General features: G+C 52.3%; 1 protein-coding gene across 1 annotated transcript in view; it reads left to right on the top strand.

The window, feature by feature from the left end:
• Positions 1-16,016, top strand: part of RPH3AL (rabphilin 3A like (without C2 domains)) — a 101,904-nt gene extending 85,888 nt beyond the window's left edge. Inside the window, 4 exon segments of the mRNA XM_072779141.1 lie at positions 9,976-10,089; positions 12,999-13,114; positions 13,116-13,145; positions 14,876-16,016. Coding sequence (XP_072635242.1) covers positions 9,976-10,089; positions 12,999-13,114; positions 13,116-13,145; positions 14,876-15,058 — 443 coding nt within the window. The 3' untranslated portion in view covers positions 15,059-16,016.
• Positions 16,017-16,585: the final 569 nt, after the last annotated feature.

Below are 16,585 nucleotides of genomic sequence, written 5' to 3'. Positions count from 1 at the left end.
GTCCCACATTGGGCTCCCCGCCGGGAGTCTGCTCTCCCTCTGCCTATGTTTCTGCCTCTCTCTCTGTGTCTCTCGTGAATAAATAAATTAAAATCTTTATTAAAAAAAGAGGAACAATAGGAATTAGACCAGTGGGAGCATCTGTTGCAACAAAAGTGGACACACTTCTCTGTGGAAATCACTACTCATATCCAGAAATATCATAATAAGTATATCAAAATAAATATCATATCCAGCCCACGTCACCCACTGACCCTTTGACCAGCCAAGGACAGGCCTGATCGTATCACATCTGTGCATTCCCACTCCTAGTCCTGATCCCAGGCTAGGGAAATGAGTTTTTGGAAGTCCTTCCTTCTCTCTGGACTCTGGTTGCCCCAAGAATAGGATGGAGACCAGGGAGCCAGGACAGAGTCTGTTCTCTTCCAGCTTTCATATCTTACGGTTCCAAATCCAAGGGAAGGAAACTTTCTGGAGAAATTTCTGGCAGGTGGTGAGGTAGCTTGCAGATCGTACACTAAGGCTGCCCGTCTTGCAGAGATCAGCCTCCTTTCAGCACTGACCCTGCCCTCTGTGCATACACGTGGGTACGCGTGTACACACATACACACACACACACACACACACAGTCCCTAGTGTGTACTGCCAGTGGAGCCCCTCAGACCCCCGAGTACCTCGTGCCACCCCCACCACACCTGTGCATGGTGCTTGTGGTAAGTGCTCACTAAGTGTCTATCAACTGACTGAATCTTCCTTTCAAAGTTCTGTCCCCGGGATCATGTCACTCACTTAATCATGGCCTTCTCTGTCGTGTCCATTTTACTCCTTGCATGGCTTCTGGAGTCCTAGGGTGGTGGAAGTACCTGGTAGTTTTTTATATATAAAGTTAATAGAAACCACTAAACACACCACACACACACACACGAGCCAGGAGGTTTAGAGAGGAGGGCGGGAGAGGCTTCTAGCCATCTGAGAAGGCACTGTGGGTCCCTCACAGAACCCCAGACACCCCCTGGCTCAGGTCTGCATGGTGTAGGTCTGCTGTTTGGGTCCAGAAGGTAAATAAAGAAGAGTCAGAGACAGCGCTGTCTGGGGCTCCCACCAGCCATTTGGGGAACTGAATGTTATCCTTCTCCATGAGCAGGAGAAGGTGATGGGGATGGTGCTAGGTTGCCCAAACCCCTGTGGACCACACCAGGGCAAACACCCATAGTCAGGCAGTTGGCAGTCTTCTCACGTGGCCACCATTTCTCCACGCTCTGAGGGCCCGGGTGCTGTTTGCCTGTAGGTCTGTGCAGGTGAAAGAGGCAGCCTCAGGCCTCAGTGCTGAGTGGCCAAATAAAATCAGCAACAACTGTAGCTGCCAAGGATTGCATGGTTGCTCACTGCAGCCTGTGCCAGGCTCTGTGCACTCCTTGTTTCATGGAATCCCCAGATAACTGGGGCGGGGCAGTGGGGGGAGCTACTCTTGTCCCATTGCATAGTAGGGCATGGAGAGGTGATCTCAGTGTGGACAGAGGGATCCCCTCAGTGTTCAGGAAACTCTGTCCTTTCCCTAAATCCCAGGGAAGTAGAGGCTTGGCCATCTCTTATGTGGCTGTATTTTGAAAGAAAAACCCATGCATACTAATTTGTCTTGACCTTCAGAGCCCTTGGTGAAGCCAAACACGAGCCCAATGCCAGTGTTTGGGAATGGGAGGGCCACCCTCAGAACAGAAGCACCTCGGCTGCACTGCACTCCTGCCCCAGAAGCCCTCCTGCTTATCCTGGGCATCCTCACTGGCTTGGGGATTGATTCCCCAAGAGCAGAAGGCCCTCGTTAGCCACACCACAGAGGTCGGGGGCATGGCTGTCCATTCTGATTTGTCCAAGCCAGTAATAACCTCAGTTGATTAGCCAATTCCAAGTGCAAGGCAAGGTCTTAGGCCTCTTTGTCCCCACTCCCACCCCATCTGAATGGACACAGGGAAGCAGGGCTTCCAGCCAGCCTCTGGCTTTGGTTCAGTAGATGTGCACAGAGTTCCTGTCACAGCCTCCAGGGGCCAGGCAGGGCTGGGCTCCAACCCTGTGAGGTGCGCACCCTCTCCAGCTATTCACCTGTCTCACTGTGGGAACCTATAACCCCATCCTACCCACTCTAGATTTCTCAGCCTTCAGGGGCCTAGCTGAAGTGAATAAACCTGGGCCTGCCTGCCCTGTCTGACTCCAGTAAAGCCCAAGGAGATAGCCATGCCAACTTGGCTCCGTTCTTCCGCAGCTGTCTCCTGGGGTCTTCTGTCCATCATAGGTGAAGCCTGGCCTGGCACACAGGCTGAGCTGATTCCCCACTGCTGACCTGGCAACCACAGCAAGGAGAAGAGAGTCTGGCCGAGCCCAGATCTCCATGCAGGACAGGAGGCCAGGCCTCTCCTGCCTCACTTGTCTCTGGGTCCACCCAGGGTCCAGGTAGATCCAGCAGCCCACCCCAACCCCTAGGCTCTGAGTCTCTGCTTAGGTGCAGGAGCCGGAAGGATGAACCCAGAGGCCAGGAAGGCTAGACCCTTAAGGAATGGACTCTCTCTCTCTCTCCTCAGTGAGGCCTGAGGAGAGAGAGAAAGAGACCCAGAGACAGATGAGTGGAGATGCCAAGAGATGAGACAGGAGAGAGAGAACCTGATTGAAAGCAGAAAGAGGAACCAAGAGAAAACCAGGAAGCCCCAGAACACAAAGACACACCAGACATACAAGGCAGAACGAGGGAAAGCAAAGGCAGAGAGGGGCTTTTTAAAACATCAGCCTTAAAAGAGGCACCAAGAGACCAACTAAAAGATGAAGGCCCAAAGACCCACAGAGGCAGAAGGAGACAGAGAGAGAGCTGTGGTCAAGGACAGAACCAAGGCACATTCTGCATCCCAGCAAAGGCAGGAAACATGTACTTCCCTGACTTCCCTTCTCCCTGAACACTCTCTGCCTCCCCTTGAGAGTATCCGGTTCTCTCTGGAGGAAGCTGTTCTTGTCTTCTATCCACCCACCTCTCATTCTATCTGGAGCTCCTCCAGCAAAGCCAGGACTACAGGATTTCAGTGCTGGTGACCACATCACTATTGATTGATTCGTCTTCATTACCCAGTGCCTCCTGTCTGTCTGCGAGCCCAAAGGAGGTAGTTAATTAAAATCAATGGGGCACGCACAAACAATCCCAGGAAACCCTCCATCCCCCAGCTGTCAGTTCCCAGCCTGGTCTGTGTTATCCCTACTGGTGTCCTTGGTGGCAGCCCAGGAGGGAGACCAAGGCAAAGGGCCTCCCTTGGTGCCACAGGCTCACCCACGCTTTGAGGTGGTCCTGTGATACCTCTACTTCTTCCTTCACAGAGAAGGAATGGCCTCCCCTGGCCTTGAGGCCACCTTTCTCCTTGTCCGGGCCCTGGAGGGAGTTTGCCAAACAAAGGAAGAACCTGTTCCTCTGGCTTGGCCTTGGATTTGAAAGAAGAGCAGGCTCTCTGTGAGCAGTGCATCATCCCTCCCACCTACCACCACCAGCCCAGGGCCCATCACCCCATGTCTGTGACAAGCAGCCTCTGACAGCCCCTCCCCCCATTAGTCTGTCCCTGGCTCCACCAGCAGCCTGGCTTGTCCCACTTGAGTGTCCTTGAAGCAGGAGGAGGCTGTGAGGAGGCGCCTGCCTGATGGGGAGTCCACCTCTTCTGGAGATGGAGCTGGCTCACCACCACTGTGCCAACCGTGCCGACTGCCGTCCGGTCCTGCTGTCTCTGTACAGTGAGTGCCCTGTCCTCTCCTGGGAGGTTCTTCCAGGAAGCAGTCAGGTATTTACTGAGTGCCTGCTTGACTGAAGGCTCAGTGCTGGGAGCCCAGAAGAAGCCAGATGCAGATTAGGATGCGGCCCTGCCCTCAAGTGGTTCCTGGTACAGTTGGGGAAATGAAGGCAGGCATCCATGGTAAAGAAATGCAATGCCAGGCAGTGTCTGGGGGGCCAGAAGAGCTGCCCCAGCAGTCATGGGGAGAGCGAGGAAAGGCCTGTCTTCCATCTCTTCTTCCCCAGGCCAGAGACACTTTTCAGTAGAGGCACGATTTAAATAGGTTCCTGGAGGATGAACTGGAATCGAATTTTTAAAAATATATACAGTCTTGCATAGTTTTTTGAACTTGTAATGCTTTTTGTCCTGCTCGATCATATTTCCTTGGGGTGGCTATTGTCTCTGTTTTCCACATGAGAAGATTGAGGCTCAGAGAGATGAAGGTCTTTGCTCAGGAATGTTAGAGGCTGGACTCCACCCACGATGTGCGGAGGGAGCAGGGAGCCTCGCACTCACATCGCAGCACCTACCTCTGAAAGGAAAGGCCCAGACAGAAGCCTGGGAAGGGCATGTTACGGAGACTGAGGAGGAGCTGGCATGCCTGGAGAGGGGAACTCCTGAGGGAGCAGAGCCCTTAGGGCAAGGCCAGACTGCGGGGTGCCCTGCCTGCTGAGTGGGGAGGAAAGAGCAGAGGTGTCAGCAGGAGCTAGGCCTGGGCTCACATCTCAGCTCAGCCTGCAAATGGCCCCTGAAGGCATCTCGTGCCTCCAATGTCCTGTGCAACACAACCTAGAAATCTAAGTCCCCTTGGGGAAGGCGAGTCCACCCCTGTGAGGTTGGCCCTGGCACCAAACATTCTAACTCCAGAGGCCAGCCACGCGCCATGTGGTGTGGGCCACGAATTCAGGAAGAGTCCCTCAAGTAAAAAGCTCCTACCATGTGCTAGATACCTGTGTTACGTTACTGATGATACTAACAACCCAGAAAAGGGCCCAACCAGGCCAGTGCCTCTTCACCACCCCATACCTTCCTCCTGCTACCACCAGAGCCCCAGACTTGGGAGGCATCTCAGTGGGATTCAGTCTGCAAGCCTGGCTCTATTTAGAAGTGAGGCAGCTCTCGCCTGTCCCAGGGGACAGTCCTGCGGCTCCCCTCTGCAGCCTGGTAGGCAGAGTAAGGCTAATTGGGGATGTCTATGCATTCCCCAGGGCCTTATCATCTTCCCTTTACATTAAAAAAAATTATTTTGTTTTTAGTATGCAAAATTTTCCACCATCTGCTTTGCCTTGGCAGAATGTTTGCTGAAAATATCTCTCTTCCTCTCTAATTCCCGTAGTTTTGGGGGGCCTTTGGAAGCCTCCAAGTGGAACAGCAGCAGCTCGCAAGTGCCTCCCAGGCTCCTGGGCTGTTCTTGTGCCAGGCAGGCGGATGTTGTGGCCCAGAAGTCACATCACCCCATCTCTTAACCAGAGAGGAACACTGGGATCCCTCTACTGATGAAATAGAGCTAATCTGAAGTTGAATCCTAGGATTCAGACCGAGTAGCTGTCCAGGTTGGATTCTCTGTGTGTGACCCCTGAGAGATGCCCAGGGTCACAAAGAGAGGTGGTGGCAGAGAAGAGCCAGAAATTAGGTCACCCCAAATCCCAGTATGGTGCTATGAGGTCAAGTGGTCAGCATCCTACCTCTCGCCTGGACCATCCCAGGCGAGGTGTCTTCACAGGATGGCAGCTGCCACATGTGTCCTTTGAGGGAGTCAGAAAAGACTTTCCAAAAGGGAAGACTTCCCCCCACCTTCATGTACCAAAACTCTAAGTTTCCATGGTGACAGTCAAATTGCAGATCCATCTAAGAGTGAGCCAGGAAAGAAAAAAATCTGGCCTATCCCCAGAGAAGTGGGCATGGCTGGCACTGGGGCCGGCCGCTGCTAAGGATGAGAGCCAAGCAGAGGGGGGCACCCCTTCTGGGGCATGATGGGAAAATCTCAGAGATGACAGCTCCCTAAGCAAGAGGTCCAGGGTCTCAGGCCACAGGAGTGGGGGAGGCCCAACCTCCTCCCTGCCTCCTGGCAGAGCCCAGGTGAGTCCATTTGGTGACTCCTCCTTCTTGGGAGGACAAGTGGGACAGTCTTCTCCCTGGTGTTTTCCCAACTTCGATCTGAAAAATGAGGCGTGGGTTGAAGGCAAGCACTCATCGCCAAGCCATCCTAGACTGTCTTTGGGGAATTAGAAGGGAACAATCAGCCTTCAGACACACAGAGTGTTCTGTTGAGGATGGAAGAGCAAGGGCCAGAAGATTTATGAGCTTGAAAGCTTTGTTAATAGACCTGGAAGATTTACAATCACAGCTGCCGCGCAGCGAGAAAGGTGGCAATCAGCAATCCAATGGCAAATTAGCCCAGGTTTGGGTTTTATGGTGACACCCTTCCCCATTGTCTCCTTTGGAGCTCCAAGTATTTTGTGCTCTCTGTCACCGGCACAAGAGCACCAAAGGACCCAGGCATTGTTTCAACATTCGGGTGCTGCACATTGCCCACCCCTCCTCCCCCTGCCCCAGCTGTGGGCTGGCCCCAGGATGATCCTGCATTCCAGATCAGGAAGAACGGCTGCCAGAGACAAGGGGAAGCCAGTGTGGACAGGAGTCCTGGCTCTCCTCAGGGACTTCTGTCTGCCTAACAGGCTACCAGACCCTCTGCTGATTCCTTTACAGCTGCCCCCTCAAGGGTCTCCCTTGGTGGGGGCACCACTTGCTACCTCTAGCCTACCTCCCACTCCCTTTATCTGGGGACCCACAGGGTTGGTGCTTAGTCAGTGACCGAGTGAGTCAAAAATATGTAAATGCCTATAAAACCAACGCTGCAAGGTCCAGTCGGGGGAGTCGTGATCAAAGAAACCCAATCTGGGACCCGCAAAGCAATTGCAAAATAAATCAGGCCTTTGCATTTTTCAGATACTATGAAGGGGCATGTGGATCACAGCCCCTCTGAATTCCCTCTTGATTCTACAGCACGAAAGCCCAAAAAGCCAAAGCAAAACTCTTTCTCATGAAGGCAAGGAGGGAAAGAGCAGAAAAGGCAAGATCCTTGAGCAGATAGAGGAAGAAAAAGCTGGGAAAAATCAGGTTAGCATCACTCTCGCCCCGCCTGTGTGGGCCTGGCTGTGCAGGAAAAGCACATCATTCACAGTGTGCTTTGGCCCCTACTAGGAGCCTGGGAGTCTGCTGGGGGAAGCGCACACGTGCACACACACATACACACACACGCACACATGTACACACACACACACTCTGAAAGCAGAGAGTGGCTGTAGCAGAATGCATAGGGCATTCAGCCAGCCAGGCACAGGAGATAAGGAAGGCTCCCTGGAAGAGATGGTGTCCAAAAGGAGCCAGGAAAGGGGCACCTGGCTGGCTCAGTCATTACATTTTTTTTTTTAATTTATTTATGATAGTCACAGAGAGAGAGAGAGAGAGAGGCAGGCTCCATGCACTGGGAGCCCGACGTGGGATTCGATCCAGGGTCTCCAGGATCGCGCCCTGGGCCAAAGGCAGTCACCAAACCGCTGCGCCACCCAGGGATCCCTGGCTCAGTCATTACAGCATGCGACTCTTGACCTTGAGATTGTGAGTTCAAGCCCCATGTTGAGTGTTGAGATAACTAAAAAAATAATATGAGCCAGAAGAAGAGCCATGAGCAGGGCATTCTGGGCGGTAGGAAGTAACTTGCTGTAGGAGGTACCGACCAGCAGTTTGGTAAGAATTCAGCCATGTGGAAAAACCTGGGTAAGATTGTGCAGGATGGGAGCGTGTACGTGGCTCAGTCAGTTAAGCATCTGCCTTTGGCTCAGGTCACGATCCCAGGATGCTGGGACTCAGCCCTACATGGGCTCCCTGCTCAGTGGGGAGTCTGCTTCTTCCTCTGCCCCTCCCGCTCTTTATGCTCTCTCTCTCTCTCTCTCTCAAATAAATAAATGCAATCTTGAAAAAAAAAAAGATTGTGCAGAACAAGGCTCAAGAAGTAGATGAAGAACAGGGCCATGGGCATGTAGGTTACAGGGAGCTTCTAAGACGGGTAAGCTAGTATTTGTGTGTTAGTTGGAGCATTCCCCTCTGTGCAGAGAGAGGTGCCCACAGGTGGGGCCCAGGTGGGAAGCTATTGAAGGAGTCCAGGCTGGAGACACTGAGCTCTTGAGCTAATCAAGGGCTGTGGCCAAGGTGAGGAGGCCACTGTTTGAAGAACTGTTTAGGAGGCAAAGCTGGCAGAATGTGGGGTGAGGGGGAGAAAAGAGTGAAGTAGTCCTCAGTGCTTCCCGAAGCACCTACTAGGTACCAGATGCTCTGCTATGGAAGCACACGGTTGACAATCTCCTAGAGCTGAAATGTTTGGCCAGCTCCATCTGTCTGGTTGCCCAAATTCTGTGACCTGTGACTCCTTTTGACATGGGCTGAAGGCACAAAGGCTTTCCAAAAGACCCTTCCGGGTAGAAGCTACATGACACAAGTCCTGCCACTGCTGCTCCAGTGCCCACAGCGGATTTCCCTACCTGATCAGGCTCTCCTTGCTGTGGGCTGCTAATGCTGTCTCAGGGCCCTCCTCTACACACTGCTCCACAAGGAGCCCGGACCATCAGATGAAACCTCTTAGCCACTCTTGGCATAGACCGATTTTATTTCCAGTCTCATCTCCCACCAGACTGGTCCCTGTGGCATAGGGTTGATTGGCAGTAGTGCCATCTGGGCACCTGGCACTGTGCCAAGCAGAGTGCCCAAACTCTCCTCAGCTCCCTCTGTAATCAGCATTTTGCACACTCACTAGCAAGGCACACTGACTCTTACCCCATCCACCAGGTCAGTCATCTGTGAGTGCTCCTTACCTGTGATCCCAAACCTTTCTGTGCTGTTGAACTTGTTATTAGAGTTACATCGCATAATCAAATGTTATGTAAACAGATGAAAAGAGCCAGGAAAGACAGAGTTGTTTCATTAAAACCAGGACTTTGGAAAGTCTTGATAGAAGCCTACTTGCTTAAAAAAGCTATTGGACCAGGTGTGGGCAGGACAACTGTAAAAAGCAAGAGAAAGAAATGGAACAGCAGAGAGGGATTCTAGGGATTTGCTAGTGTCTAAGCTGTGCTGCAGTTTAGAGACACTAAGCACAGGGATCACAGACGGTGCAATGTGGGTGCAGCTCGGACATGAAAGACCATGTGGGCCCTATCTCAAAGCCCTCCATCAGAGGATTGGTGAATGGATGTACATGTCTATGCTTAAAATCAATATAGGATGTTTAATCTATTAATACATCCTGTATAATGACTCTCATGATTGACCAACCAGCCAAATATGGTCCCATTTAGTCCAGAAAAGAAGATTTCTACCACAGTGGGAGTTCCCCATGAGAGCTCCCTGCCCTCCCCTCTCCTGGAACACCAGCCCCATCAGTCTGGCTCCCCTCTGCATTCACAAGGCCCTGTTGTGAATTCCTAGACGAACTGAAATGAGGGCCCAGGCCTCCCCACTTCATTCCTTCCAGCAAAATCACAGTGGTTACAAACACAAGGTGTAGAGCCAGCTGCCAGGGTAATCGTCCGAGCTCTCCCACTTACTACCTTGGGCAAGTGCTTTGGGTTCCTCACCTGTAAAATGAGCACAGTCCTGTCTTCCAGGGATGTTCTGAGGCTTCAGCAAGCTAGCATATGTAGAGTGTCAGGAGTGCTTCATAAGGGCTGGCGAGGACTGGAAATTTTGTTACAAGCAGAGCTGCTTTGCCTCATTAAAAGGTAGAGCAGCATTGCACCCCTGAGCGTTACCGGGTACAAGCCTCAGAGAGGTTGTGCCTGCACCAAAGAGGATAATTGGCTCCTCCTCCAGCGAGAGGCTTCTGAGTCTGCCCCTGGGATGGGGTCACACATGGAGGCCGCTGGCTGAGGGGCCAGCCCTCCCCGCTGGTGCCAGTCACTCTGGCCCCGAGTCAGGGCCTCCTCACACCAGGACTTGCCTCTTCGGCTGACAGAACTGCCATCCCTGTCCCCAGGCCACTTTTCTGTGTCCCAAACACAAGGACCAGCTGAAGTCGTGTGCCGCTTTGTCCAGGCAGAGGGGAGGCCTGCCCCAGCCCCTCCGTCCCATGTGTCTGCTGAGAGTGACTGGTCAGGGTAATCTCCTATGCCTGTGTCTGTTCCAGTGGTTTCCAGTGACAGCGACAGTGACTCGGATCTCAGCTCCTCTAGCCTGGAGGACCGACTTCCTCTGTCGGTGGTCAAGGAGCCCAAAAGTGACAAACCCTACAGTGAACCAGGTAAGCACAGCAAGGATACTGCTTGTTTCTGAAGCCCCCCTGGTGCAGATGGCTTTGCTGCTTCCTCAGATCATGGCTCCCCAGCTAATGTCTACAGAGCCACTCTCAATGAGGAAGGAGGAGGGGGCCTGAGGCTGGGATGGCTAGGAGCTAAAGTGTTAGCACCACTGCAGAGCAGGACAGAAAGCAGACCCCGCTGTACTTGCAAGGGTGGAGGGAGGAGGGCAGACCCAGCTGTGTGTGCAGGGGTGGAGGGAGGGAGGCAGACCTAGCCAGCCTGCCTGCACACCCAGAATTCCTCAGTCTCCCTGTGAGCATTCCCTAGATGAGATTGTGTCTCGTGAACGCTGAGAGCTGCAAAAAATCAGGTATGCAGTTCCTTGAGCTAGCTCAGCTCTGCCATGAAACCACAGTGGGGCCCTGAACACATATCTTGACCTCTTGGGCTCCTGTCCCCTTCTGTTCAGCACAAATGTGATGGAGCAGGTGGTCCCCCAAGTGTCTTCCGGATTTAACACCAGAGCTCTCCTCTGTGACCTCATATGGAAGAGAGTTAACAGGGCCTTGAGGCTGGTGCAGAGATAGCCTGGGGGCACATTTTTCTTTCCTTTAAACACTGGAAGGGCCTTCCTGGGAAAAGGACCAATGTCATTCAGAATTACTGCAGAGGTTAGAACCAGAATATTTGAAAGTTCAGGGAGGCTGATTTTAGTGCATAAGCAGAGAGCTTTATAATAACTTTCCAAACTGGAACACCTCAGGGTGCTGTCCTAGGACCAAGGCTGAGTGATCTCCTAGAGCTGTTATGGAAGAAATTCCTGGTGGAGGCTGAATTCAGGCTAGATGGGAGATGGCAAATGCCTAGCACACGTACTTCCACTCCCACTCCTGTGCCCTTGGCAGACATTACTAGTTGATCATGGTACTCTCCCACAGAGCCTGACATGGCCTCAGAGTCCTCCTCCGCATAGTTTTCCAAGTGGTTAGTATCAGGTGGAAACAGCACAAGAGACGACACCAGCTTCTGGACCAGATGATCTCTTAGGCTTCTCAAGCTAAAGATTCTATCTTAGAAAAGTATAAAAGAGGGGCACCTGAGTAGCTCAATGGTTGAGTGTCTGCCTTCGGCTCAGGGCATGATCCCAGGGTTTGGGGATCGAGTCCCACACTGGGCTCCCTGTAAGGAGTCTGCTTCTCCCTCTGTCTATGTCTCTGCCTCTCTCTCTCTCTCTCTTTCTCTGTGTGTGTGTGTGTGTGTCTCATGAATAAATAAAGAAAATCTTTAAAAAGAAAGGAAAGGAAAGGAAAGGAAAGGAAAGGAAAGGAAAGGAAAGGAAAGGAAAGGAAAGGAAAGAAGGAAGGAAGGAAGGAAGGAAGGAAGGAAGGAAGGAAGGAAGGAAGGAAGAAGGAAGGTAGAAAGAAGGGAGGGAGGAAGGGAGGAGGAAGGGAGAAGGGAGGAAGGAGGAGGAATAGAGAAGGAAGGGAGGAAGGGAGGAGGAGGGAAGAGGAAGGAAGGGAAGGGAAGGAAATGAAAGGAAGGAAGGAAACCTACTTGCCAGCCTTGGTTTCCAGGGCAGGTTTTATAACCTGTTCCCCTTATAGAGCTCTTAAACCCCACTAACACCAGCTCTCAGCTATGACCAGGGTGGTCTGGGAGACAGGGAGAAGATGGAGTGCAGTATTACAGGTCCCGCCTCTGTGCTCCCAGACAGCAAGGTAGCAACCATATCTGAAGGAAGTTTCCTTAGTTAATAAAGGCAGCAATGAATAACCCCATTGGTGGGGGGGAGCCTGGGTGGCTCAGCTGGTTGGTGTCCAACTCTAGATCTCAGCTCAGATCTTTTTTTTTTTTCCTTAAAGATCTTATTTATTCATGAGAGACACAGAGGGAGAAGCAGAGACATAGGCAGATGGAGAAGCAGACTCCCTGCAGGGAGCCCAATGTGGGCCTTGATCCAAGGACCCTCCAATCAGGACCTGAGCCACCCAGGTGCCCCTCAGCTCAGGTCTTTTTTTTTTTTTTTTTAAAGATTTTAAAAATTTATTTATTCATGAGAGACACAGAGAGAGAGAGAGAGAGGGAGAGGCAGAGACACAGTCAGAGGGAGAAACAGGCTCCATGCAGGGAGCCCAACATGGGACTTGATCCCGGGTCTCCAGGATCACACCCCAGGCCAAAGGCAGCACTAAACCACTGAGCCACCCAGGCTGCCCTCAGCTCAGGTCTTGATCTCATGATGGTGAGTTCAAGCCCCATATTAGGCTCCACAGCCAGCTTTTAAAGAAAAAACCCATGGCGGGGGGCACCTAGCTGGCTCAGTCAGTAGAGCATGCAACTCTTGATTTCAAGGTCGTGAATTCAAGCCCCACATTGGATATAGAGATTACTTAAATATATAAATAAGTTTTTTAAAATGTCATTGGGTTAATGGAGATATATACCTTTCCCCCTCATTCTATAAAGGCAAGAAAAACTCCTCCTCACTGTAAGTTTTCATGTTGATGACTTGTTCCTTACTGAACCAATCTGGGGACCTATGTAGTGGCCTTTATATATCCTGAACCAATTAGCACTGGCCAGAGAGGAAGATCTCACTAGAACATGGCAACCACGTGGGGGCAGAGGGTTGATGGGCTCTGAGCAGACAATCCCACAGATACCTACCACAGTTCTAGATGAGAAGATTTGTTTGTTTTTAAGTAGACTCCACACTGAGTGTGGAGCCCAACATGGGGCTCGAACTCATGACCCTGAGATTGAGACTTAAGCTGAGATCAAGAGTTGGATCCCCAACTGATTGAGCCACCCAGGTGTCCCACAAATGAGAAGACTTTAGACTAGCTCCTTATCAGTCTGAGATCATCCTTGTCTCTGTTCAAGGCCCAAAGAGCACCCATGTCTCTTGCAGGTGGCAGTGTGGAGTCCCCCAGGATGGGGCCTGCCCGCCGGCCCAGCCACCTCTCAGGAAGCCAGAGCAGCCTGGCAAGTGAGACTGGAATGGGCTCTGCAGACCCACAGCTGGGCACCCCATCCTGGCCAGACCCAAAGGGCCCCAGTGAGTACCAAGCCATACCTTCTAACCTACCGGCCTCTCCCTCTTCTGCTTCCCCATGCTCCTCCTCCTTCCTTACTCAATCCACCCAAACTGGAGAGTGCTAGATGATATTTGCAATTCTCTGTTTATTGAGCGCTGTGCCAGGCACTGGGGGGAACAGAGGTGAGCCAGACCCCACCCCTGCCTGCAATGAACAGAGAAAGGGACCCAAAATAATAAGGGGAACCACCCCTATCCATTCTTAGTAATCCTAACAATGGTTCTTACCATCCTCTGCTTTGTGAAACATGTCATTTTTCAAAGCATCTACCCATCTCCACAGTAGCCTTAGTAACTACTGTTTCAGGAACACCTGCCATGCACCAGGCAACCAGTCCTCACCAGGCCCAATCGTGTGCCCAGCCTGGGCAGGTACAACACAGTCCCTGACCTTCAGAAAGGTCACCTACCTACAACTACCTACCACGTGGCTGAAGAAGCCCAATCAATTCACCCAAAACAACCCAGACCTAAATCAGTGTGAGAATTCAGATCCACAAGAGCTGGTGGCGTGGAGCCTAGCCTGCCCTCGCACCCCTAAGGGCCACTTGCATTCTGTTGGAGCAGTAGATGGAAAGCTTATTATCCCCATTTGATGGGTATGGAAACTAAGGGTGGGAACCCAGGCTCTATCCCACCAGGCCCACTGCCCCTACCTGACCAACCTGGGATCATCGTGCAATGGGGGTGGGCAGGCTGAGGGTCCTCAGTCCTGCCCTCAGTCTCCTTCAAGAAAAAAGCCCCAGCTGGACCTGGGACCTCTGGGCCAGAAGACCCCGGGACATGTAGTGCACACATGGATCTGCACAGCAGCTGACCTCCCCAGGGGTCCGAGGACAGCTCACTGCGGGAATCTGCATGCAAGCCTGCGGGAGCCCCCCGCCCCAGTGCCCGCACCTGCTCCCTGTCTTCCCTCCTCCCCCTCTCTACCGTCATAATGCCAGGAAGCTGCAGGGCAGGGCACGTAAGAGAGGCCACAGGTGGGCAGGTCTCTGGGAGAGGTAGGCCCCTTGGCAGGGCCGTGGAGCAGACCAGCTCCCCTCCGCCTGGCCTCCTGAAATCCTCCGCAGAGGACAGTTTGGAATCAACCACGTTTGTGTCCCAGCCCTACCACCCACAGACACGTGAGCTTGGGCAAGCCATCAGATTCAACCATAGGAAATTTCCTTTGATCCTTTGATCAAAAATAGTCAAGTATTGGCATCGATCTGACTCAACCTAATATCTCATCTCACTGACCCTGTTTCCATTATTGCAAAAGTGGGGACCAGCTGTGTTCCTCATAGGGCCACGAGGAGGGTGAGATGAAACATATATCCAATAAGGGGGAGGCCATGTGGCCCAGAGCCTAGAAGGGGCCCGGGGCTTGTGAGACAACCCGAGGGGAGTTTTAGACTCCACGTCGTTTGTTCTTCCTGGCATCTAAGATCGCCCGTGTTCGCTGCCCCCGTCTCAATGGCCACGCTGAAGCACAGGGAGTAGATGATTTGTTGGCAGCGACAGCGGAAGGAGCAGAGCTCTGCTGGAGCGTGTGTCCCCTGCCCAGGGCACCAGCCCCAGTCCTCCCCGCCCACCCCCGTTTAGGGGCAGAAAGGGAAGCTGCTTCAGGTGCAGGCTGGAGCCCGCCTGTCACTGGGGAGGATCCCCGCCTCTGCTCACCCTATAGTGGCCTTTTTTTCTCTCCCCTGAAGGCAAGAAGCACACCTGGACAATCCCCCGCTGCTGACACGGCCTCCGAAGCTCCGTCCGCCAGCCCTGGCACGGGCCCGCTTGGTGCAGGGAGCAGATGTCCCAGTGGAAGAGTTCGAGGGAGAAAGCAAGCTGGGTGGGTCTGGGGAGCGGTGTTGGAGCCCTCAGTGGACCAGCCCTGTTAGACGTGACCTCAGACCCAGCAAACCAGTGTTTGGGGGTGCTGAGTCTCCTTTCCCCCCACTCAGTGCCTTTCTGCACCCTTCTGTCCTGGGAGGCACCCCCCACTGCCACAACCCTCAGCCATGACCTTTATTTATTCTCTACCGCTCGCCTCCGCTCCCTCCCCCAGGCTACCTCCACGTTCATTTTAGGTTTGTCCTTGTCCTGGGTTGGGCCAGAAGGGCCTACAGCCCCAACTCAGGGGGCCCTCCCATATGCACTGCGGTTTCGGAGGACACTGGACTGGGCTTTCTCCATATTTGTATTAATGGAAGAGGAATCCATCCCTGAACATTGCCCTTCCAGGCTGAACTTGGCCCCAAGAGATGAGCAGCAGATCCTAGAGAGTGAAGGTCGCCTGCCCTTTGCTCGAGACTGGCTCAGGAGCAGTATCCAGACCTGGCTCTCACTTGGGTTCCTTGTGGAACCCCTCTGACAGCCTCCCCAGGCTCTGCTCAGCCTCTCCCCAGCTTGTGGAGTGGGGAAGGGTTCTAGTGGATACTATGAGTTCACTCATTGAAGAACAGCCTTCTGTTGCATCCCCAGGTGGGGTACAAGGCCCCCCGAAGCCTTTAATTCACTTCTCTTCAGTAGGTTTGATTTGGCATGAAAAATAATTAATTCAGCATGTGAGCAAATGCTTCTGGAAAATGAAGACAGAGATTGAAAGAGATTGAGAATGTGTGTGTGTGTGTGTGTGTGTGCGCGCGCACGCGCGTGCATGTGTTTTGTGTCCATATCTTTTCTTCCTGCCCCTCATCCACCACCCCTCATACCTGGTCCTTGAAAGTCCTCTCTGGGCTCTTAGGCCCCCACCATTAGTTTTTTGGCTCTTGCCGCTGGCAGATGGTAAAAAGACTGTTTTCCCTGTGACAAGTTACGCTTCAGAATTCTAACAATAAAAATTAGAATTTGCATTGAGCCAGTGTGCTGATCAAAAGGCTGTAGTCACTTGTGTTTCCGAGATGCATCGATAGACAAATGGATGGAAGAGAATGTCGTATGTTGACCGCTGGAGCGCTCTCTGAGCCACAGTGAAAGGAATGAGCTCGGTCTCCGTGTGGTAGAGCTCACAAACCTGGTGTTGAATGGAAAAACAAGGCCATTCACATTTAGAAAAAAAAATTAACCAAATGAATTGTATGAACTTCTGTGCACAGATGTGAAAATGCTTGTAAAGCAGACAGGGACTTGTGGTTAAATACACTGGGCTGGATACATTTATATCTCCTCTGCCCCCCAGGCTCTATCAGAGTAACCTAAAGGAATGAAATGCGTGAATTACAAAGCCAGAAAGGAGAGGAGAGGTCTGAAAACTTTGAAAGATGGAAGAGTATACTTTGTTTAGTGCCAGCTTCCCCAGCTCCCCAAAATGTCTGCAGGGGAGAAAGGCAGCCATGAACCAGTCCATTTGCTTTGCAGAATCCACCAAATTGGAGAACTTGGAGGGACCAGGTGTTCCTAAGGTGGAAACTAGGATGGATATGAAA

The sequence above is a fragment of the Canis lupus genome, chromosome 16 (genome assembly GCF_048164855.1).
Source record: "Canis lupus baileyi chromosome 16, mCanLup2.hap1, whole genome shotgun sequence".
Taxonomy (NCBI): Eukaryota; Metazoa; Chordata; class Mammalia; order Carnivora; family Canidae; genus Canis; species Canis lupus.
The sequence above is the reverse complement of the archived record's forward strand: the minus strand, read 5'-3'. Positions and strand labels throughout refer to the sequence as shown.